Genomic DNA, 24948 nt, shown 5'->3' with positions numbered 1-24948 from the left:
AATATTGTTACTTTTATTTTAATATTTAAAATTGTTATTTTAATTTTAGTTTACGTTTTAGTAATTTTGTAATGTGCCTTTGCATTTTTTATGTAAAAAAACCTATTTAGCTTTATTTTTATTTCAGTTATTCAGTATATATATATATATATATTATTATTTTTTTTTTAATAACTTTAGTTTTAGTTAACAACACCGGGGTGAAGCAATAGAAGCTATTTTAAAGATAAATAAAAGTGACAAAACGAAACCTGCTTCATGAACAAATGACTCGTATGAGCTGGTTCTTTGAAATGATTTGGTCAAAAAGACTCCATTTGAATCATTCTATTGAATTACTCACTGAATAGTTTGGAGCTATTTTTGACTTATTCGACTTTCATTAAGTCTAACTCAACGTGAACAATGTACTTACTGTAAGCCTTGTGAGTCTTAAAAGCAGAGCAATTACTGACTGGTTATTCCTACAACATCATGTAATTAATGATTCAGAATATAGCTATGTTTTGCAATAAATATTACTTACAATTTAGCATTCAAGCAATCCCAATACAGTGCTGCAGGAGAGAAAAGAGGTTTATGAACCACAGGGGACAGATAACAAGGGTTTTGAGATACTCATACATCAGCCTGGATGACAGGTAAAGTGCACTTGGCTTAAATGGGCCAAATTTGTGGGTAAACAACGCAGCCAGAGAGATGGTGTTGATTCGCCATTTATTACGCCATTTAGAATCTTCTGAAAGCTCTTATACTGTACATTAAAATGACAGCTTTGAGCCTTTCCTTTGCATCCAAACACATCCAAATTCTGTCTTGACCTCTACAAAAGCAATATCAAGCCAGCATCCTGCGGCGTCAATGGGTCACACCTATCGAGTCCTGTTATTTGCTAGGATAAAATCATATGTTTGATTTGAAACGCCCTCTGCAGACATCTAAAGCCGGTTTCATGGTGTTGTAAAATTCAGGTCACACAGTGACCCGCCTCGTTCCAAGTGACGGCACTTCAAACAACCAAACGGGTCGCTCAATATGTGGCGGTGACCTTTCGTCACACTTCACTCTCATAAGATTTGCACCTCTCAGATCGTCCTATAAAACTGTAATTGAGAATCATCAAGCCCTCTATAAACAGTCAATGCACCACAAGGGTTTTGTAAATGTCACCCGTGTTACATTTTTCTTCAGATATAAAGCTTATGTCAAGCTAGATTTAAAGATACAGGGGCAGAGGATGATGTCGTGGTTCAAGGTTTGCAAACAGCCATCGGTACACTCTTAAAAATAAGTGCTTAAAAGGTTCTTCACAGCGATGCCACAGAAGAACCATTTTTGGTTCCACAAAGAACCATTCAGTCAAAGTTTTTTTTTCTTTCTTACCTTTTTATAATCTGAAGAACCTTCTTTCGCCACAAAGAAGCTTTTGTGAAACAGAAAGGTTCTTCAGATGTTAAAGGTTCTTTATAGAACCATTTAGACAAAAAGGTTCTTCTATGGCATCGTGAAGCACCTTTATTTTTAAGAGTGTAAGTGCCTGAACCGTCTGTTGCTCTCTGGGTAACAAGCCCAGTTTATAAGCACTCGATGCATATAAAATGGTTCATAACGAAGGAACAAGTTCGGATTTAAACCAATTTTTCTGGTCACACTGCATCCAAGCAGCCCTTAAAAACATCTTGAGGACAAACTGGAAAAAAGCAGAAAATATGGCTCACATTTGTTAGCGAATAAACTTCATTTTAAAAATTCACAGTCGTATAAATAATTTGTATGTTATGATTGCTTAAATGCTCATTGCCCAGAAGCCAGAATGAAATTAATACGGCTACTATAGAGAATACTAAAACTGTCAAATGCCATGATTTTAATATAGATCTCTTCTATTATTAAACATCTAGCATTTTAATATGTATTTAAAGGGATAGTCCACCCTGAAATCATTTACTCACCCTCATGTCGTTTCAAACCCGACTTATGCCATATGTTGTGTCATCTTTTGTGTGAGAGTTAGAAAAGTATTATTTATAAGCTATTAATATACTTTTATAGTTTTTATGAATTAGCATTCATTTTCATATTTTCAGTTTTTATTTTCGTTTAAGTTTTTGTCATTTTATTATGTGTTCTTGTGATTATCAGTATTTGTTTAATTTCTATTTGGTTTAATTTATTTTCAGTTATTTCGTTTTTTGCATTATTCATGTCAGTACTTCAGCTTAAACGTATTTTATTTCAGTTCGTTTTTTTACGATTATTCATAAAACTTTTTCTTCTTCTGTGGAACACAAAATATGATTTTTTTTTGACAAATATCCTGGTTGTTTTTTTATACAATGAAAATAAAAGAGGACAAAAGCTTGTTTTTATGATATTTATTTACTACGGTATTTATGAATACTTTGAATTGGCTTTTATTTGTATATTTTCAGTTTTTAAGTTTAAGTAATTTTTTTATGTTCTGTTATTTTTTATTTAGCTTCAGTTTTTTTAAATTAAATTTTTAGTATTATTCATTTTAGTAATTCAACTTAAATTTATTTTATTTCAGTTTGGTGCCACACCAACAATTAGTTTTTTATGGTTATTCATACAGTGGTCGATTCCGTTGAAAACTTATTCATTTGTGAATCAGACTGATCTTTTTCTTGAGTTTAACTCCCTGATTCAATGATCAGCTCACTTAAAGGAAAGCTTTTTAACAAAAAACTTCAATTTCAATCTGTTTCTCAAATAAAGCTATTGAATGACTTCAGAAAACTTCAAATATAAATAATACAATTAATTGGGCTCAGAAGCTGTTATATAAAATATAATAAATCGCATGCAAAAGAGTGACATATACATAAAATTCTATACATTTGTGTTCTTAAGGTTTTGAAACATAATGAGGTTGAGTAATTGATGACAGGCTGAACCATTAAGTAACATTTTAATAAAACATTAAGCCAGGAGCCAGTTGATGTTGATTTCAATAATTAGGTCCATTTGATCCAAGAATATTGCATCAAACATGCTTTCATAAAGTGTGCAAAAGACAGAGAGTGTGAGCGATGTGAAATTTGCATGAACTGCTGTGCTGTATCTAGGCTATGTGTTCATGCTGGTAGGACACATAAGACATTCATGTCACCCTCTCATACAATAAAATACTGCACTGACAGAACTACAGCCCCCTTGGTACTATATAGAGGATAAATAAAATAATAAACCAGAAAACAAGCTATAAATGCAAATGAACCAGCTGGATAATATAAGGTCACTGCTCATTTTACAACTGCTCCTGTTTGTTTGTATTGATATTTTGCTGATCAGAGGCTTGGGAAAATGGCATTACTGAGAGGGTTGGTCGTCCTTTTAACCTTCTAGACCAGCGTAGTCCCACAATACACCAAGAATATTAGAATCAGGTTCAGTATCTGGTCACAGACTGTGGGCTACAGGGCCATCTAGTGGAAACATGTTATTTAAAGTTGCACAACAAAGAACCTACATACCTACAGCCTAGGTTTTCATCATTTCACCCATTCAGGAACTTTTTCATCTGAACAGATTTGGATAAATTTTCACTTGCTCCGCAATGGATCCTCTGCAGTGAATGGGTGCCATCAGAATGAAAGTCCAAAAAGCTGATAAAAACATTACAATAATCCACAAGCAATCGGCACCACTCCAGTCCATTTTTTTAAAGTGAAAAGAAAAAAACAATTCCATCGTTAAGGTGTTTCAACTGTAAACCTTCTGGACAAAATACGAGTCCATAATCCATAATAACACTTCCACCACTGAAGAAGTCCATTCCCTATTGCTGTCTTGCATCAAAATCCACCGGTATATTTGTTTAGAACAGTTTTGGACTGTTTTCACTTGTGAACTGTGTTCGATCTTTGCATATTTCTCTGACTTTTTCAAAACTCCTTAATGATGGATTTGTTTCTTACAAACATGCAGCTTTTTACTTTGCAAGTCTTTGGTGTGGATTATTGTGATGTTTTTATCAGCTGTTTGGACTCTCATTCTGACGGCACCCATTCACTGCAGAGGATCAATTGGTGAGCAAGTGAGGCAATGCTACATTTCTCCAAATCTGATGAAGAAACAAACTCATCTACATCTTGGATGACCTGAAGGTGCATGCATTTTCAGCAAATTTTTATTTTGGGGTGAACTATTCCTTTAATACCAATTTTACACATTTGATCGGCTTTTAGCAGCAGAGCTTGAATTTCAATCACATTTATCCAAAATACCCATAAAATTAGGTATCAAAGGAAAAGGCAGAAACTTTTTACTAAGCAAAAACATGTCATCAGACAGCAGCTTCCAGATTGTGCATCGCTTTGTACTTTTTGGCCATGCACTGTTTTAAAACAAGAAGGAGCACAGAAGAAATCACCATGTCTCCACACACAAACAAAGCACTCAATAGCACCTGAAACCATTTAGCTTAGGAGTTCACAGTTACAAGAGTCTGAAACTAGTTGAGGTATTTCTGCATAGTGGTCCAATAATGGCTCATATTCAAGAGAATGCATATTCAAAACTGCTGAAATGTGTAATAAACAATTAAACTAATCGGATCGGTTTAGATGTGTGTGTGTTTGCAGTGATGGCCTTTTTTCTTTCACCATGACACTGCAGATCTGATGTTCAGTCCAGTAAGCTAACCTCCGGTGCTCAGCTTTTTATCCTGGAAAAAAATGAATGACATTTTTGTGAATAATTCATAGTAATTATATAAAATAATACTACTTTTTTCAAAACACTTTTAAAGTCTTAGTTGAAGATGTCCTCTAAGCTGCACTGCATAAACCTGTTCTCAGTCAGTATTTAAATAGCTATTTTGAATGTCTACACAAGTGGCCTTATCAGTGTGGTTTACCTGTCTGGCACGGTCCACACACTGAATGTACAGTGATGCGATGCTGGAACAGCTCATAGTTTGACCTTTATTCTCAGCGTAACACTTCAGTATCTGACTCTGCAGATCTGAACACACTGGTTTGATTTGGCATCGCCTAGAGAGAGTGAGAAATGAGATAAATGTCATTTGAAAAACTAAACACTGATTTATTGATCTTGCACACTCACCTGAAGTGGTTGTGTGCGTCCTCTAAGCCTTTCTTGTAATTTTCAGCAGTAACTTTAGTGAACTGAGCCATCTGCACAACAACAAAGAGACAGTCAACACGTGTAATATACTGCTATATATACTAATATACTAGGGATGCACGATATTATCGGACTGATATCAGAATCGGCTAATAATGGCTTTAAATGTAAATATCGGGCGATATATCGGTATTAGCCAAAATAAGTTAGAAAATATCGGCAAAAATCCAATATCGTGCATCCCTAAAAGATACTATAGTTTCATTCATATTTTGAATTCGTTTTATTTTGTTTTCTGTTTTCATTTTAATTTCAGTTAAAAGTTTTAGTAAATTTGCTTGTTTTGTCATTTTTATTATTTTTTAAATATGTCTATATAGCTTTTATTCATATTTATTTCATTTTATTTTTATTTTATTTTAGTAAATCAAGTTAAACGAAATGACAATGAGAAATGTTACCTTGGCAACTAGCTGAAATAAAATAAGTTTAAGATCAAATAAGTTATTTAATTTCAGATAAAGTTGATTTTATTGCAAGTAATGCTTTTTTTTAAATGGCTTTAGTTTTAGTTAACTATAATAATGCTGTACTGCATATGAAGTGGTGATATCACTCTGGAAAAGGTACAAAGAGCACGTGAAAGGTCAGATGAATCATTTTGCCTTTTCCTGCATCTTGGCAATCTGCTCCCGAAACAGAGCGTCCTGATTTTCCAGATCTTTCTCCTTCTCCTCCAGCTTCTGAGCCTGATGGGAAGATAAAACACGTGAAGCATCAGCCTGTAAATCTTCCACAGAACACTATAGTAAAGAGAGTTTAATGGCACATGCATTTCTTGATATAAATATACAAAAGTTTTGCACACAAATTATGTTAAATTTACTGAAAAGGCTGTATGTGTGTGATAGATTAATGCATATTAAACAGAACTAATTTAACCTTGTATTTAAGCAATCACTCACTCACATTTAGCTGGAATAGAAATGATCACAAATTTCTCTTAAAAAAAAAGTGAACGAGCAACTGATTGGCAAAATGAAGTCTCAACATCTTACCTTCCTCTCCATCCACTGAAACACATGAGCAGATCAAGATAAAGGAAGAAGAAGAAGAAGAGAAAGGGAAAGTAAATAAGCGACAGTGGAGTTAAGCAGTAAAGCAATACCAATTATATTCATGAATTTCTAACATCTGGATATTCACAATATGCAAATCCAACACATGCAGATACATTTAGAGGTGGATGCAGATAAAATGTTACATAACATGTTGTTTTGCACATGATAATAGTGTTATCTTAGTATCATTTAGATACTGTTGAAGTTTTTATTGATAATTAGAATCATTTTTTTAAAAGTAATTTTTTAGCAATTTTATTATGTTTTTTTTTACATTATTACTAGTGTTATATTACCATTTCTATTTTACATTTTCCAATCATTTTTTTTTTATTAGGTAAAGTTTTAGCAATTTTATTGTGTGTTTTTTACATTATTACTAGTGTTATATTACCATTTCTATTTTACATTTTCCAATCATTTTTTTTTTATTAGGTAAAGTTTTAGCAATTTTATTGTGTGTTTTTTACATTATTACTAGTGTTATATTACAATTTCTATTTTACATTTTCCAATAATTTATTTTTAAATGTAGGTTAAGTTTTAGCATTTTTATTGTTTTTTTTACATTATTACTAGTGTTATATTACAATTTCTATTTGACATTTTTCAATAATTTTTTTTTAAATGTAGGTTAAGTTTTAGCATTTTTATAGTTTTTTTGACATTATTACTAGTGTTATATTACAATTTCTATTTTACATTTTCCAATAATTTTTTTTAAAGGGGTCATATGATGCTTTTTTAAAGATCATTATTTTGTGTATTTGGTGTAACAGAATATGTTGACATGCTTTAATGTTCAAAAAACACATATTATTTTTCAAATACTGTACATTATTGTAGGTCCTCTATGCCCCGCCTCTCTCAAACGCTTCGTTTTCTACAAAGTCCCTCCTTCCAACAAGCACAGTCTGCTCTGATTGGCCAGCTGACCCAGTGCATTGTGATTGGCCGAACACCGCAAGCACTCATCGGAAATGTAACGCCCCTTACCATAATCGCGAGCTTCATCTTTCAAAATAAATGTAAAGACAGAGCCCGAAAGGGGAACAGAGTCGCGTGACAGACACAGTGATGAAGCTGGTATGTGTTTGCAGTACACAAGTCACGGTTAAGACAGCTAACTCCACTGTGATCTCTCTCTCTCTCGCACACACGCACACACACACACACGCACGATGCGCAAAACTCCGCATTTGAACAGTCAATAGCAAATACTTAAACTAATAACAAAACAGTAGCTGATTCAGAAGCTCCAGATTGTCATAGCAAAGTCAGAATGACCTCCTCTCCTAGGTTCATGAAACGGTCGTCCATAAAATGCATTGCTGTTCTGTTGTAAGTAATCTTAAAGATTCCTAAATGCATCTACTTCTGGAAGGCCAAATAAAGTGCTTTTGCTTTCACCTAGAAACACAGCGTCTCCCTGACATGCTGCTTCAACACTAACTGCGGTTACTGAAACCCCGCCTTCTTTCTTTGCGTGCACATTTGGGCGGCACTATGCTAATATTTCCACATAGTGAGGTAGATATGTGGGGGCGTGTTAGAACGAGCCGTTTTAGGGGGGCGTGGCAGAGTCTTAACTTTGATAAAGAATATCTCTTTGGGTTTTGAGACTTTAGTCTTTGCAACTTCAGGGATCTTATCTATTCACAATCAGCTTGTAACACTCCAAAGAGAAAGGAAAACTTGAAATCGCATCATATGACCCCTTTAATTTAGGTAAAGTTTTAGCCATTTTATTATGTTTTTTTAACATTGTTACTAGTGTTATATTACAATTTCTATTTTACATTTTCCAATATATATTTTTTTTAATTAGGTAAAGTTTTAGCAATTTTATTGTGTGTTTTTGACATTGTTACTAGTGTTATATTACAATTTCTATTTTACATTTTCCAATCAAATTTTTTTTTAATTTAGGTAAAGTTTTAGCAATTTTATTGTGTGTTTTTGACATTACTACTAGTATTTGTTTGTTTTTAAATGTGTTTTTCTATTAATCCTTAGCATTTTGACAGTATTGCACCAGCATATTTTTGTTATGAGGGCTTTGCAAAAAAGTTGCACAGAAACAAAAGAAGCTGCTCAAACGTGTATACTCAGATGCACATACACAAACAACACACAACTGTGCACAGAAGCTGACTTACATAATACTGAGTTATGAGACGCTCATCCTGAACGTTTAACTGCTCCATCCTAATGGCATCTGCTAGAGTCTGTTGATAGGATGCCTTCTCCTCTTCCAGAAGCTTCTGGACCTCATCCTGAATCTGGAGTCGGGCTGCAGCTTGAGCCTGGGCCTTCGCTTTAGCTTTCTCTTCCTCCAGCCTTATGAAAACACAGTAAATGCTGTTTAGATGCCAAAACTCACTACATTCTTGGGTATTTTGTTGAGAGATCTTCATCGTCAGTTAAGTGTTTACTGTTGTCGCATGTTATGCTCTGCCATATCCATTTCCTCATTCAGGAGCTTCTGGAGATCTTCTCTGAGCTGCCTTTTGAGCTTTTCCTCATTCACTAAACAAAAGAAATATCATATTTTAGCATGGAGATATTCCATTAATTTATAAAACACAATCAAGTTTCTGAGAAGTTAAAGCCAACATTAAATGAAAATTCAACCCATTTATTTTCTAAATGCATGTTAAAGATATTATTGCTGCTAACAATTAATCCATGCATGTTCCATTCTTTTAAAAAATAATTAAATATTAGTTTTAACAATACGGATTATTTTAAAAAATGATGAAAATCATGATGTTATTGTTTATAATATCTTAATATCTTCATGCCTTATAGTTGCATTTAGCAGATTAGAGCTGGGCGATAATATAATTTAAATTTTGTGATGATACAAGCAATCAAGCAGTTGAGACGTGCTATACATCACTTTACATGAATGCAGTCTATATATGCAGGTAAAGTTATCCAATATCCAACTTTATATAGAGAGTTATGCGACAATACAGTTTACAGAAACGCTTACAGAAAAGATCTGTTGCTACTTCCATTTTATTACGATTTCAAGATTGTGTTCAACAAGCATTTGTACAAAATCCTGAGACACAACTGGACTCTTTGCAGGTCAATCAGTCAAAAATTAACCAGAGAGACTTTGGTAAGACTAATGAGCCAGATTATGAACTTTCCAACATGTGTTTGCAGTGGAAAGATTTCGAGTTGTGGCGCAACAGGTTCCTCAACCAGGTGAACACAAGGAACTGCAGGATCTCCAGTGGAAATTGGACCCATTTGCATCTTCCAAGGCATTTCATCAGGCAAAACCACAGATGAAGCAGACCCAGATTGCGAAACAGCAGACTCCTCCAAGACAGACTGAATGGGAGCAGGTCTGGAGATTGGGGAGGTTGAAACCTCAGGTTCAACAGGTAAGTCCATGGACCAGATATTGGCTGAGCAGCTAAAGTAAGAGATGATGGCATTTCTATAGGTTCAATCGGTTCAGCAGATGGAACACGAACTTCAGCAGATACAATTACAGGTTCAACCGTGGACTCTATAGGTGTTACAGGTTCAACCGAGGACTCTATAGGTGTTACAGGTTCAACAGAGGACTCTATAGGTGTTACAGGTTCAACCGAAGACTCTATAGGTGTTACAGGTTCAACCGAGGACTCTATAGGTGATACAGGTTCAACCGAGGACTCTATAGGTGTTACAGGTTCAACCGAGGACTCTATAGGTGTTACAGGTTCAGCCGTGGACTCTATAGGTGTTACAGGTTCAACCGTGGACTCTATAGGTGTTACAGGTTCAACCAAGGACTCTATAGGTGTTACAGGTTCAACCGAGGACTCTATAGGTGTTACAGGTTCAACTGAGGACTCTATAGGTGTTACAGGTTCAACCGAGGACTCTATAGGTGTTACAGGTTCAGTAAGTGGGTCTGTGGTTGGTGAAGGAGGAATGGCTACAGGTTCAGTTGTCGAGGTTATGACAGGAGGTGGTGTTAGGGGTTCAACACCGGGTTCCACTCGTGGAGAAGCAGTTATTGGTTCACTTGACACTGGTGAAGGAGTATTTATGGGTTCAGCAGGCAGCACAGCAGGTTGAGGGTCAGGTACAAGTATAGCTACATGCTCATCACCTGTAGGCGGAGGATTTGGAAGACTCTCAGGTGACTCTACATTCGAAGGTGGTGCAGGTGTTTCCTCAGTCCCAGTTACTAAAGGTGTTATTGGCTCTGAAACAGGAGGAGGAACCAAAGTACTGGCATATGAGGGAGGATGAGGGATTATGGGTACACGATGTTCACCTGGAACCCATCGCTCAACCGGAGGAGCTACAGGAGCTGTTGACTGGGTAGAGGATTTGGGTGAAGCTTGCGGGTGAACCACAGGTGGAGATTCCTTCATACGATCAATCACTCTTTGTGAAAGCTGTTTATCATCAGATGAGAAATGGCATTGATATACTTGTTGATATTACTTGTTTTTTACAATATGCAAAGTATGAAAAAATACTATAGTAATTTATAGTAAATACTATAGTGTTTCTGAACCTTACTATAGTAAAGTGTATACTGTATATAGTATAGTATTTACAACACTTTGATAATGAATGCTACAGCATACTGTAGTATTAACTATAGTGAACTGTAATAAATACTGTAGTATACTTTAGTTTTTACTAGAGTAAACTGTAGTGTATTGTAGTATAATATACCCTATAGTTGTAGAAATCTTAGTTCAGTATTGGGTAAAGTAATGTGTTTATATTACTATAGTTGTTATATTACCACAGCAACTATAGAATTACCACAACAAATTAATTCAAGTACTTTACTATAGTATGTAGGGCTGCATGATTATGACATTGTCGATTATTCCCTTGAAATTGTAATTGCGATTATTAATTACGATTATCACAATTTACATTGAATGATGTTTATACCATTGTTTGATGAAACTGCATGCCCTATTTTTATATGAAAATAAACAAGCTGAAAACACTCTACCTGAAAAACTATTAGTTCAGTAGAACACGTATGATGATTTTTAAGTCCAACCGTTGCAGTCAATCAGTCGTATAATGCATGGCAATGGTAACAAAATCTATGAGAGTAAAAAAAACATGTTGATATCCAGCCGAAGAGCAATCAACCATAACTTCAGGCGAGCAGGCTCAGAAGTTGGGAATACGTGGAAAGTCACCACTCCCGAATGAGGTCGCGCGAGAGAACGTAATCTTTTAGTTTTAAGTCGGTTTGAACAATCCGGATAAGCGCAAGTAAGTACCATTTTGATTAGCCATCGTACCTACAATGACTGTGCACTGTGTAAACAATGAGTGACGTATACGCGCGAAAGATCACTTCCAGCGCTTGCGTAAACTACGCCAGAGCGCATACACACCTCATGCACCGGAAACCATGTGCGTGCACAAAGCAGTTGATATTAGATGTAAAAAAATGACGTTGCAAAGACTAAAGTCTCAAACCCAAAGAGATATTCTTTATCAAAGTTCAGAGTCAGCCATGTCTACCAAAAACGGCTCGTTCTAACACGCCCCCACATGTCTACCTCACTATGTGGGAAGATTTGCATAACACCACCCAAATGTTCACGCAAAAAAAGAAGGCGTAACTTTTATTCTGGACTACAATGCCGGCTGTTCTGACTCAAAGACTGTAAGTACGTTTTTTATATTTAAAGAGTTTTTATATTTTATATATTTAAAGTGAGTTTTTTGAGCAGTGTAGAGTAGCGCTTGTTGTTTGACATTTCTCCGATCACAAATGCAGACATGGTTTTATGTTTACGCGGCGCGATGCAACGCAATGCATAAAAAGACAGTGTAAATCATTATAATCCATAATTATGTCCCCACTGGATGCAACGAATGCCTCGTTTATAATGGGTTTTAATGTTTTTGTCTCGTCGCTCCGGCCGGACAGGACATCACAGTATGGTGAGGGCCGTAACATTTCCGTCACACGCTTGAGGTATTCGGCCAATCACAACGCACTGGATAGCTGGCCAATCAGAGCACACCTCGCTTTTCAGACCGATGAGCTTTGTAAAAATGGACGCGTTTCAGAAAGGCGGGGCATAGAGGAGAAACAATAATGTACAGTATGTGGAAAATAATGTGTTTTTTTTACTTTAAACCGCATAAACACATTTCATTACACCAAATACACAAAATAATGTTCTTTTTAGCAACATCATATGACCCCTTTAAAAAAAATCTGCACTTAAAAAAAATGTAAATAATATTTGAAAGCTTACTCTTTTTGAACAATCTCATTGAACTTATTATCAATTTTAAGTATTAACACATTGTATTTTGGTGGAAAATATGGTTTTCAGCTAATGAATGTTCACAACTCTGTCAACATATCTAGGAGCATATAAGCTTATTTAAGTTTATAAGCAAGTGGACATTCTGTGCTGTTCACGATACTATATGTCTGGGGGCGTGACTAATACTATATTAATAATGGCGTGTTGTTATTATTATTCATTATTGTTCAAAATGTTAAAACATTGTTCTGCCTAAAAATGTAAATGTACACTTGAAAACTCACTTTTTTGAATGCAATCTCATTAAATTATTATTATTATGATTTTACAGTACTAACAATAACGGTATTAATTATTGTATTTTGGTGGGAAAATATGGTTATTTAATTTTTGTACTGTGTGAATTTATGAATTCTACACGAGTGACAAATAATACATTACCTGTAGAAAAACCCTGGGTTTTATCAATCCGTCAGACACAAGACCATACTTTTAATGCCAATAAAGACCATAAAATTAAAAGAACATCAAGAGAAATTGATTAATTATGAAGTTCCAATGAATAGTCCACACATTAGGTGCACAGAAAATGCAGATGAGATTGAAAGAACTGCACAAAAGACATGATTTCCTTCAGTTTATGAGGTCTCCGTTTGTGTTGGCTGATAAAAAATCTTACACAAATCCATGCCAAATTACAAATTCTAGCCTCATGAACATAAGTGTCGATATTTTCGACAATATTGGCAGTTGTTTTCTACAGTATTGCTTTAGCTCACCCTGAAACGTTAGTAGAAGGTGACTACAAAAAGTCAAATATGTTATATACTGTGTGACTACAACTTAAAATGCTTATGCATTATTGTTCGTAGTCTGTCTTACTTTATTATATCACCTGAATAAAGACACGTGTAAGTGGGCCAACATATTTACTGACTTACTAAAACCGGCTGTGTTTAAAAATGGAAAAGAAATAAATACCACTAACTTGTAGTGAACATTAACACTTATGAAAAATAGCTGGAAGTCCTGAACATGCTAAGAAAACTAGCAAAAATTGACCATTATGTTAGTTTTAATGTGCAAAGAAGTAGATACGAAGTAAATATGGTGCCAGGAATAAAATAAGTGTCTATTTCTGCAAAAACATACCTAGATACTGAAAACAGGTCACACATTGTAAAATCCTACAGGCAAACGCTCTAACAAACTTACACACACCTGGCTCAAAAGCAGCTCATAAAATTGGCCCAAATGTACCTCAAGCGCTCATCCATCCACAGTGAATAACTTAAAACTGAATAGTGATGGGACACACACCAACAAAACACACTCGCACAAAGCTAAAGAGGTATTACATTTCACTATGAAAGCTTCTTTCCACCACGGAATTAAACAATTCTGACTTTATCTCTCACAATTCTGACTTTATATCTCACAATTCTGACTTTATCTCTCACAATTCTGACTTTATCTCTCACAATTCTGAGTATATATATCTCACAATTCTGACTTTATATCTCACAATTCTGAGTATATATATCTCACAATTCTGTATATATATCTCACAACTGACTTTATATCTCACAATTCTGACTTTATATCTCACAATTCTGACTTTATATCTCACAATTCTGACTTTATATCTCACAATTCTGACTTTATATCTCACAATTCTGACTTTATATCTCACAATTCTGACTTTATATCTCACAATTCTGACTTTATATCTCACAATTCTGACTTTATATCTCACAATTCTGACTTTATATCTCACAATTCTGACTTTATATCTCACAATTCTGACTTTATATCTCACAATTCTGACTTTATATCTCACAATTCTGACTTTATATCTCACAATTCTGACTTTATATCTCACAATTCTGACTTTATATCTCACAATTCTGACTTTATATCTCACAATTCTGACTTTATATCTCACAATTCTGACTTTATATCTCACAATTCTGACTTTATATCTCACAATTCTGACTTTATATCTCACAATTCTGAGTATATATCTCACAATTCTGACTTTATATCTCACAATTCTGACTTTATATCTCACAATTCTGACTTTATATCTCACAATTCTGACAAAAGAGATAAAGAGTCACAATAACCCATTTCATTTTTGTATTCTGTGGCGTAAATGGGCTTCCATAATTTACTCTGCCTTCTTGTAAGCTTTCTCTCCTTTCATTGCCGCACGAATGCTGGACCACACTTCCGTGTAGAGCAGCGTTCCCAGGAACACCACGGCTGTGCCGACCCAGTGCCAGGCTGTGAAGGGATTATGGAAGTACAGGATGGAAATAATGAGACTCAGGAATTTGCGAAGCGTCACCACCAGTGTAACCGTGAGCGATGCGCACTCCGTGGTCAGAATGAACACGCCGCGGATGCACACGTATCTTGAGATATCTGGCTAAGGATGAAATATACTGACTGTAGACAGATTTCTTAGCATGCCTTACAGCTCTGTCCAATAAAAGGCCATAAGGAAAATCTGGATATGACAAAAATGAAAGGATACTGGGTGATGACATTCATCAGTAGGTATAACCACATGACTGGCACAGACTGGCCAATCACAGGGATTTCCACTGGAGCTTTGAGAGAAAGTCACGGTTTGTCATTTCAATTAAAGGCCAAACAAACTAAAACTTTTTAAGGCTTATATACACACCATGCAAACATTTGGGGTTTTGAAAGAAATCAGTACGTACATTCAATGAGGAAGGGATAAGCAATTTCTACTTCAAATAAACTTTCTATTGATCAAAAAATTATCTGTATCATTGTTTCCACAAGAATATGAAGCAGCACAAGTGTTTTCTACATTGATATTTTTTTTATGTTTCTTAAAGGAGTAGTTCACTTCCAGAACAAAAATGTACAGATCATGTACTCACCCCCTTGCCATCCAAGATGTTCATGTCTTTCTTTTTTCAGTCGTAAAGAAATTATGTTTTTTGAGGAAAACATTTCAGGATTTCTCTCCATATAATGGACTTCTATGGTGCCCCCGAGTTTGAACTTCCCAAATGCAGTTTAAATGCAGCTTCAAAGGGCTCTAAACGATCCCAGCCGAGGAAGAAGGGTCTTATCTAGCGAAACGATCAGTTATTTTAACGTTATTTTCTAAAAAAAATATTAAAATGTATATACTTTTTAACCTCAAACGCTCGTTGTGTCTAGCTCTGCGGTTCATGACAGTTAGGGTAGGTCTAAAAACTCCCAGCTCATTTTCTCCTCCAACCTCAAAATCGCTGCAGAAGTACCGACCCAGTGTTTACAAAGTGAACATGCAAAGAAGGTCAAACGCCCTTTACAAAAAAACGGCAAAACAACGATGGAAGGACGATTTTGAAGTTGGAGGAGAAAATGAGATGGGAGTTTTTAGACCTACTCTAACTGTCATGAACCGGAATGCACAGAGTTCACGCAGGGCTAGACAAGACAAGCGTTTGAGGTTAAAAAGTATATACATTTACATTTGTATTTTTTTTACAAAATAACCGATCGTTTCGCTAGATAAGACCCTTCTTCCTCGGCTGGGATCGTTTAGAGCCCTTTGAAACTGTATTTTGGAAGTTCAAACTCAGGGGCACCATAGAAGTCCATTATATCGAGAGAAATCCTAAAATGTTTTGCTCAAAAAACAATTTCTTTACGAAAAAAAAAGACATGAACATCTTGGATGACAAGGGGGTGAGTACATGATCTGTACATTTTTGTTCTGGAAGTGAACTACTCCTTTAAACACCAAAGTAGCATATTATGGCGCTTTTCCACTGCATGGTACGGTTCACTTTTTGGGGATTATCCACTGGGTACAGTACCTGGTACTTTTTTTAGTACCACCTCGGTTGGGGTTCCAAGTGAACCGTACCGTTACCAAAACGTGACGTGTAAACTCTGCTGATCACGGATTGGCCGGAGAGAATCGTCACTACCTGCGTCACTGAACTTGTGACACAAACACAAAAGAACCACTAGATTTAAATCAGCACAGCCAGCAAGAGCTGAGGGAACGGAGCGAGGCCGGTGGAGTAATTGATAATGAGCGACACCTGCACCACTCACCGGTCTCGAATCCCATGGAGGAGCTCGGGAAGGATAAAAGGAGGAGTTATGCCAGTGAAAGGAGAGAGGACCAGGCCTGGACTTTATTTTGTGTTTTGTGTGCGGCAGTCGTCCGCGAGGGGCTACCGCTTTACTTTCGTTTTGTGTTTGTTTATTTTATTAAGTTGTTTAAATGTTCGCCGTTTCCCGTCTCCTTCTTCCCGACCTACAAACGTTGTTACATTGGTGCCGAAACCCGGGAGGAAGGAGGGACACGCTGTCAGAGAGCCTTCGGTGCTGAGGAGATCGGGCAGCAGGAACAAGCGGAGAGACCGCCGGTGGCTGCCCGAGGCGGTGGTGCTGGAACGATGGAAGACGAGGTGGGACGGAGAGCTCGCTGCCGCGCTCCTGGGTCGAGGAGGGGTGGCTGCCGTCCGAGAGGGAGCGGAGGAGTTGGCCCCATTCGCCAGGAGGTCGGAGCCTGCTGCCATCTGCCATGATTGGGGAGGAGCAGGGAACGGGGGACTCGCTGCCAGCTGCCCTCAATAAGAGGAGCCATCGCCGTCCGCCAGGAGGCGGAGGAGCGGTGGGCCGTCCACCAACGATGTCCAGTACCATCGCATGGCACCGCGAGTGAGAGCCTCTCAGCTGGTTGAGGACCAAGCGGCAGTGTGTCCGGGAACCGGACCGATAATTACATTTTTTTTCTCTCTTGTATCCGTCTCTCCTCATCCTTCCGTCTCCTTTTCTCTCGCCTCGTCTGTCTGTCTTTACCCCCAGGTATGCCGCGGCCGCCGTGATCAGCTCCCCCGGAGGGGGGAGGGGGAGAGCGCAGTCTCGGGAGTACCCCGCGGCCTGCGAGGGGCGATGGGGGTATGTGACGAGTGGGGACGTGGGAACGGAGCGAGGCCGGTGGAGTAATTGATAATGAGCGACACCTGCACCACTCACCAGTCTCGAGTCCCACGGAGGAGCTCCGGAAGGATAAAAGGAGGAGTTACGACAGAGAAAGGAGAGAGGACCAGGCCTGGACTTTATTTTGTGTTTTGTGTGCGGCAGTCGTCCGTGAGGGATTGCTGCTTTTTCGTTTTGTGTTTGTTTATTTTATTAAATTGTTTAAATGTTAGCCGGTTCCCGTCTCCTTCTTCCCGACCTACGAACATTGTTACAAACATTTTTTTATACTTTTTTTTTTTTTTAATCCTGTGGCAGAAATGAGCTTCCACAGAAAAATGTTATTTTAAATTGCAATAATATTTTCACCATATTTTTGATCAAATAAATGCAGCCATGGTAAGCATTCTTTAAAAAACATTTTAAAAACCTTAAAGACCCCAAACGTTTGAGCGGAGATTACTAATTTACTACATTAGTCCCATCAGAAGCATACTCACAGCTCTGGCTGAAGAGCACGGCGTGTCTGTAGATGTCTGTTGACAGCAGGAGGAATCCTGGTAAAGGCAGACAGTGCTGAAAAAAGGCAGAAAAATCCCACTCAATCCCACATACTCATATATGACAAAATGCTGCACACTAGAATACAGCATCATACGTATGGTTAGGTACTCACATTGTAAAACAAAGCCTCTCTGGAGTGTTTGCCATACTTCTTGTACAAAGTTTCCTGAAAAATGCCCATTCTTGCAGACATCAGCAAGGCGAACGTTAGCATGGCAATCCCTGAAACACAACAGCATTAATGCAATCGAATATCATGCTTATGTGACTGAAAAATAAAGTTCAGAATGATATAAATAACCACATATATTCCGTAAATGTCTTAGGAATTGCATACTAACACACTACTAATACTTTTTTAACAGTATGCAATACCTGCACAATCGTTCAAAAGTTTGATATTTTTCTTATGCTCATAAAATTTGTATTTATTTGATCCAAAATACCATAAAAACACTAATAATAGGAAATATTATTACTATTTCAAATAACTCCTTTCTGTTTTACTACATTGTAAAATATAATTTATTGCTGTGATGTAAAGCTGAATTTTTAGCATCATTACTCCAGGCTTCAGAGTCACATGATCCTTCAGAAATCATTCTAATATGCTGATTTGCTGCTGAAGAAACATTTCTGATTATTACAAGGGCGTGGGTTTGATTTTGGCATTGGTGGGGACATAACAGCAGACAACTGACATTTAATTGTTTGATTGAGGGACAATTTAGTAGTTGCTAGATTTTGGTAGGACACATCCCGAGCGTCCCTACTTAATTCTACGCCCTTGGATTATCACCAATGTTGAAAACAGTTGTGCTGCTTCATATCGGAGTATAAACTGTGATACGTTAAAGCAATAAGCCCCAAGAAGCCGTGGTTTACAGTGAATTTATAACAGCTAAGGGGCGTTGTTAGGGCGTTGTCCGCTTCGCGTCGTACCTAACAACGCCCCTTAGCTGTTATAAATTCACTGTAAACCGTGGCTTCACGGGGATTATTGCTTTTATAAAACGGTTATTCCATATATGTAGTAAGGTTTCACAAAATAAAACAGAGCAAGTAAAGCGCAATGATATTAATAAAAACATAATTCTTCCGCCAAACAATGTAGTTCCTCGGAAACAGTTGTGGTTCCAACAAAGTGGTTGCCGAGCAAAGTAAACAAAGGTGTGTTTGTAGAGTAATTTACAACAGCTTCGAACGCAGCTCAACCAATCAGAATCAAGGACCGGAACTATCCGTTTTATCATTTGTTTTTAACAATTCTTTGATGAATAGAAAGTTCAAAAGTACCGCATTTATTTGAAATAGAAATCTCTTGTAACATTATAAATGTCTTTACTATCACTTTTGATCAATTGAATGCATCCTTGCTGAATAGAAGTTACTCAAACTTTTGAACAGTAGTGTGTCCTACATACTACTAATAATGTAGCATGCAACCATTTTAAATGCTTATTGTTACTAATGCAGTTTCACATTTTAATGTTTTAAATGGTAGTATATACTATACAATATGGAGCAAACATTGCCTGAGTGTGAATGTGTAATGAGAATATTACCCAGAATCCAATGCATGAAGGCATAAAAAACATCTTCCTCTGTGGCCCCTTTCTCAACATTCTACATAAATATCAAACCTGACATATTAGGTGCAGATGAAAGCATTGAAATGCAAATACATTATGCCTGTTAATACGAAACAACTACTAATACAGTATTTTGTGATCCAGCCTAAAGTGACTCACCACTTGTTTGGCCGACATAATGGTGCAAATGAAAATGCCCAAAGACACCAGCACGATGGAGAGATATTTACTCGCCGAATATCTGAAAGTAATAACCTGACTGAATAATATGCAAAAAAAGAGTTAAGTACGGATTTTGTGCATATCTTCAGCCTACCTTTTCTTCAAGATGATAATACCGAGGATCATGTTAGCTATTAAAGATCCCTGTGATCGAAATGAAAAGTTACAGAGATCAATAAGACACAGTTTTGAAAGCAATGAATGAATGAAATGAATGATACTCACTGATCTGAAGATCATGTGCAGGGGCATGGCGATGTTAAAGTTCAGGGCGTAGTTATTGATCACGCTGACGGTAAAGAACATGGTCACCATGATCACATAGTTACTGCAAAAGGGAAACAAATCAAAAGTCATGAGATACTCACAGGCAGGACGGAAAACAATACTGAATTAAAAAAATTATGTAATGCATATATATATATATATATATATATATGAGCAGTGCTAGGTAGATTACTTACAGATTGTAGTCAGTTAATCTATCTATCTATCTATCTGTCTGTCTATCTATCATATATCTATCTATCTATCTAATGTTGTATCTATCTATCTATATATATATATCCATCTATCTATCTATCGATCTATATATATATATATATATATCATCTATCTGTCCATCTATCTATCTATATATCATCTATCTAATGTTGAATCTATCTATCTATCTATATATCATCTGTCTGTCTATCTATCTATCATATATCTATCTATCTATCTAATGTTGAATCTATCTATCTATATATATATATCCATCTATCTATCTAATGTTGAATCTATCTATCTAGCTATGATATATTACCATGGTATTCTCTGAAGTGCTTTGAAGTACTATGCAAATACCCTGGTATATGGTAATCATATGGTACCTATTATTAATATGATTATTTAATCTTTATTTGTTATTTAATCTTTTAAATCATTAGAAAGAAGAAAAGCCTAAAACAATTGCAAAGTTGTACATGAGTACTATATTTTTACTTCCACTGAAGTACTTCATCTTATATATGACTTATTTGCATGCCTCTCTCTGTATTTGTAACGCAGCACTAATAAAGGCTGTTGTTGTGTTTTTAACAGAGATCGGGATGGGGCTGACGGGCTTCGGCGTATTTTTCCTCTTCTTTGGAATGATTCTGTTCTTTGATAAAGCGCTCTTGGCCATAGGAAATGTAAGTGTGTGCTTTAACACAGAGTAAAACATGAACGCTCAGGCGTGTTGGGGAATTAAAATGCTGCTTGAACTGAACCTGAATGTCTTTTTGTGTTTGCAGATCTTGTTCGTCGCAGGTCTCTCATTTGTTATCGGACTGGAACGGACGTTCAGGTTCTTCTTCCAGCGGCATAAAATGAAAGCCACCGGTTTCTTTCTGGGAGGTGTTTTCGTGGTGCTCATTGGATGGCCGATTATAGGTGTCGTCCTGGAAGTCTATGGATTTTTCCTCCTTTTCCGGTGAGTTGTTTTGTTTTGTCACCCTGGCAAGATGTTTAGGGTGGTTTTGCACTACCATAAAAGGGTTTATTTTGCTTAAAGCTACTCTATGTAATTTTTTTACCCCCGAAATTAATCAAATTTAATAATGAGCAAGCACACTATCTTCTGAAGTTGTGTTTTTGCCTTACCTTGCCTTACTAAAAAACAATGGAGGGCCTGTAATAAATAGTATTATTTTAGAGTTGTCGGGACGGATTTCCCGGGAAACTGCATGCATGAATCGCCTGTGTGTGTTTGCCTCATATCCAAAAGTAGATTGAAACCACAACAAATGAACCTGGAACCGAAGAGTTTGCAAGCAAAAACAGAAAACAGTGAACCTGTAATAAAACACGAATCAACATAGTTTGCATAGTGTCAAATTAACCAGTTACTGGCCTATTTGCCTAGCAGGGCTCCAGATTGAAATTTTGTGAGCGGTCGCACTGGCGTGACCACCTCGTTGTTCAACTCGCATGCCATTTCTGTTGCAAATGAGAAACATCAAACGGCAAACGAAACAAAAGCGTAACAAAACCCTGCTACTTGTTTGAGCTGCGCAGCGCAGTTTGTTTATCAGCTCAGACCACGACGCAAACAAACTTGTCCGAACTCAGAACAGCTTTACGCGGGAACCAAAGTTGATTTTAGATTGAAACCACAACAAATGAACCTGGAACCGAAGAGTTTGCAAGCAAAAACAGAAAACAGTGAACCTGTAATAAAACACGAATCAACATAGTTTGCATAGTGTCAAATTAACCAGTTACTGGCCTATTTGCCTAGCAGGGCTCCAGATTGAAATTTTGTGAGCGGTCGCACTGGCGTGACCACCTCGTTGTTCAACTCGCATGCCATTTCTGTTGCAAATGAGAAACATCAAACGGCAAACGAAACAAAGGCGTAACAAAATCCTGCTACTTGTTTGAGCTGCGCAGCGCAGTCCGTTTATCAGCTCAGACCACGACGCAAACAAACTTGTCCGAGCTCAGAACAGCTTTACGCGGGAACCAAAGTTGATTTCACGACACTGTTACTGCACAGTGCTGCGAGATCCAGTGAGAAGCGTTTGAATTCGCCGCAGAATGAGTAAAGATTGCTGCGAGATCTAGTGAGAAGCATTCAGATTCTGCACATAAATCTCTGTTATAAACAGATCAAATGGCGCTGATGTACAAAACTAGGGGCCCGTTCTTCGTGTGTCGCTAACTCGGTTAGCTGGATTTGATATTTGACGATTTGGCATGATCTTCGATTGGTTGGTTCTTCGAAGCTCATCCCAGAGTTGCTGTCATAGCAACAGGTCCGTAAGCTTAAACCTGCTCGGGAGCAGGCTTATTTCATATAAACATGATTAGATTGCATCTTTTAAAGCAGAATTGATACTTAAAATCTGTCCCCAGCCACTGCTACTTTATTAGAAGTGTACCCTACTGATCCAGGGACAGTCATTTAAAATAATAATAAAAAAATAATATAATAATGTTGTGTAGTCTATAATACTATAGACGGGCAGTTTTACTCGCTGAAAGATTTATTCATGATAAAATAATAACTTTATAATTGTATTGGAGTCTTGCGCACATGCTGTACAGTTATGGGAGTGGCTTGAAGGAGTGCAAGAGATGCAGATAACTTGATCTTGGCCCTTAAGAAACTTTAATTAATGCTGTCACATAACAAATCTGCTTCAAAGATCAAATTAAATGAATTGCTAATTACAACATTGAAATAAAAATGTAAAGCAAATACTAGAAATCGTGAATATAAATAATTGGGAATCATGTAAAAAAATTAAAACGGTGCATATTTCATTTATATATTATACCATTTATGTAGTTTTGTTCGCTTGGCTGTTTCCTTTGAAAAGTCCAGAAATTTGTCAAGTTGTTCGTCAGGTGTCTTTTTTTATTATATGATGTCATTACGTTGCTGTCTTGCCGCCAGCCAATCGCTGCGTTGCTGATCGTGGTTTCGAGTATCGATACACTTGCCCTTTACGGGGAACATGAGAACTCGCAGTAATCTTAAAACAACTTAATCCAGATATTTAATCAAATCCGCAAATTTGTTTGAAGAACCAAATTAGCCAGATATCAGTTATCACGATTAGAAGATCTGGCATCTTTCAAATCATCTCAGATGTATTAAAGGCACAATATGTAAAATGTATTTATTAAAATATCCAAAAACCACTTGAACAGTGTTATATATTTTGCTGACTTGTGTGTACTTGCATTATCCCAAATGTTTCGAAGAATGTTTAAATCCAGAGAAATAAGCAATTTTAACTAGTGACACGAAACGTGTCCATTGTGTCGCCTGCCAATGACGTCATAACCCCTCGATTTCTGGTTTTGTAGAAAACATGGAAACACCAAAGATGCTTTAATATGTTGTGCATTTTAATAGACCGGTGACGACCGCACAGAGTAACGTTATAACAGAACTTTTATCTAGTATGATAAAACAGCGCTGCTTTACCCCACACACGCACGACCGGAAGCAGCGGAAGCGGTCGACTGTGGCATAATAAAAGCCCTGCTGCTTTCAGCCTCACCCTGCTTCATTCTACTACGTTAATAAATCATTAGCTCATCCATGAACATGATTTCTGCCTGAGTCCCATCGGATTGCATCGGCTGTGGGGATGAAGACCACAACTCCCATGATCCCACACTCAGTCACGGCGTCATCAGACTACGCCTTTTGTCTCTTTGTTTATTTTGAATACGTGCCCTCTAGCGGCGAAAATTACATATTGTGCCTTTAAACGAGGTATGAAGAACGGGCCCCAGAAGCAGTAACGCTAGCTTGAACCACGGTGTTGTGGCAGAAATAGTCGAATGTTATTACATTGTTCATTTCAGGGTTTGTACAACCTTTTGAGAGAGAAATTCAAGCAATTTTTAATGACCTACAAGCATTTCACACAACTGTTTCCAGCACTTTAAAGCTCCAAAATTATACAATTTGAATGTTATTTTCAAAGGGATGACCAAAATATACTGTGGTGAACAAACACTTATGTAAAATTAAAAAATATATAAAATCACCATTATAACCTGTAGATGCCAGCAGAGGAGCACTTATTGGCTTATTAGTCATTAATTTATACTTTTTCCTTTATATTTTGAAATGATAAAATCACTATTATAAAATATCAAACAAGAAGTTTTGCTCTTTTTGTGTATAAGAAAAGTCACAAAGTGCTTTGAAAAACAAACTTTTCTTCAATTTGCGACTAAATCACACATAATCACTGAAGTTGTTGGTCAGTTCCATATAAGACTATAGAAGAATAATGGTACATTTACTAGGAGTACAATAGAAACTTTTTTCTACATAAGAACAGTGTTATATATTTTGCTGACTTGTGTGTACTTGCATTATCCCAAATGTTTCGAAGAATGTTTAAATCCAGAGAAATAAGCAATTTTAACTAGTGACACGAAACGTGTCCATTGTGTCGCCTGCCAATGACGTCATAACCCCTCGATTTCCGGTTTTGTAGAAAACATGGAAACACCAAAGATGCTTTAATATGTTGTGCATTTTAATAGACCGGTGACGACCGCACAGAGTAACGTTATAACAGAACTTTTATCTAGTACGAT

At 36.8% G+C, this 24948-nt stretch overlaps 2 protein-coding genes across 2 annotated transcripts in view; one reads left to right on the top strand and one right to left on the bottom strand.

The window, feature by feature from the left end:
* Nucleotides 1–4131: 4131 nt before the first annotated feature.
* Nucleotides 4132–20187, bottom strand: LOC107551417 (MICOS complex subunit MIC19-like). Its single transcript, XM_016233004.1, has 13 exons — nucleotides 20080–20187; nucleotides 19949–19998; nucleotides 19792–19873; nucleotides 19606–19666; nucleotides 18153–18262; nucleotides 17977–18052; nucleotides 8669–8762; nucleotides 8393–8573; nucleotides 6171–6185; nucleotides 5778–5861; nucleotides 5092–5162; nucleotides 4883–5018; nucleotides 4132–4690 (listed from the first exon to the last, which is right to left on the bottom strand). Exons 1-13 carry the CDS (start codon nucleotides 20167–20169, stop codon nucleotides 4664–4666), a joined length of 1077 nt encoding a protein of 358 aa, XP_016088490.1. The 5' UTR covers nucleotides 20170–20187; the 3' UTR covers nucleotides 4132–4663.
* A 632-nt stretch (nucleotides 20188–20819) lies between these two features.
* Nucleotides 20820–24948, top strand: part of LOC107551388 (vesicle transport protein GOT1B-like) — a 6586-nt gene continuing 2457 nt past the window's right edge. The window contains exons 1-3 of the mRNA XM_016232973.1: nucleotides 20820–20823; nucleotides 20905–21029; nucleotides 21132–21310. Of these exons, the coding sequence (XP_016088459.1) occupies nucleotides 20820–20823; nucleotides 20905–21029; nucleotides 21132–21310 (308 nt within the window). The remainder of the gene's footprint in view (nucleotides 20824–20904; nucleotides 21030–21131; nucleotides 21311–24948) is intronic.

Source organism: Sinocyclocheilus grahami, unplaced genomic scaffold, assembly GCF_001515645.1.
Source record: "Sinocyclocheilus grahami isolate Dianchi unplaced genomic scaffold, SAMN03320097.WGS_v1.1 scaffold423.1, whole genome shotgun sequence".
Classification (NCBI taxonomy): domain Eukaryota; kingdom Metazoa; phylum Chordata; class Actinopteri; order Cypriniformes; family Cyprinidae; genus Sinocyclocheilus; species Sinocyclocheilus grahami.
Note: the sequence above shows the minus strand (reverse complement) of the source record. Positions and strands in the feature narration are given on the sequence as shown.

Coding starts and splice junctions, on each gene's coding strand:
- LOC107551417 (XM_016233004.1), bottom strand. CDS start 20,169: ATGGTGACCATGTTCTTTACCGTCAGCGTGATCAATAACTACGCCCTG. Junction 19,999..20,079: donor TGCACATGATCTTCAGATCA/GTGAGTATCATT, acceptor TTTCGATCACAG/GGATCTTTAATAGCTAACAT. Junction 18,053..18,152: donor GAGAGGCTTTGTTTTACAAT/GTGAGTACCTAA, acceptor GCCTTTTTTCAG/CACTGTCTGCCTTTACCAGG.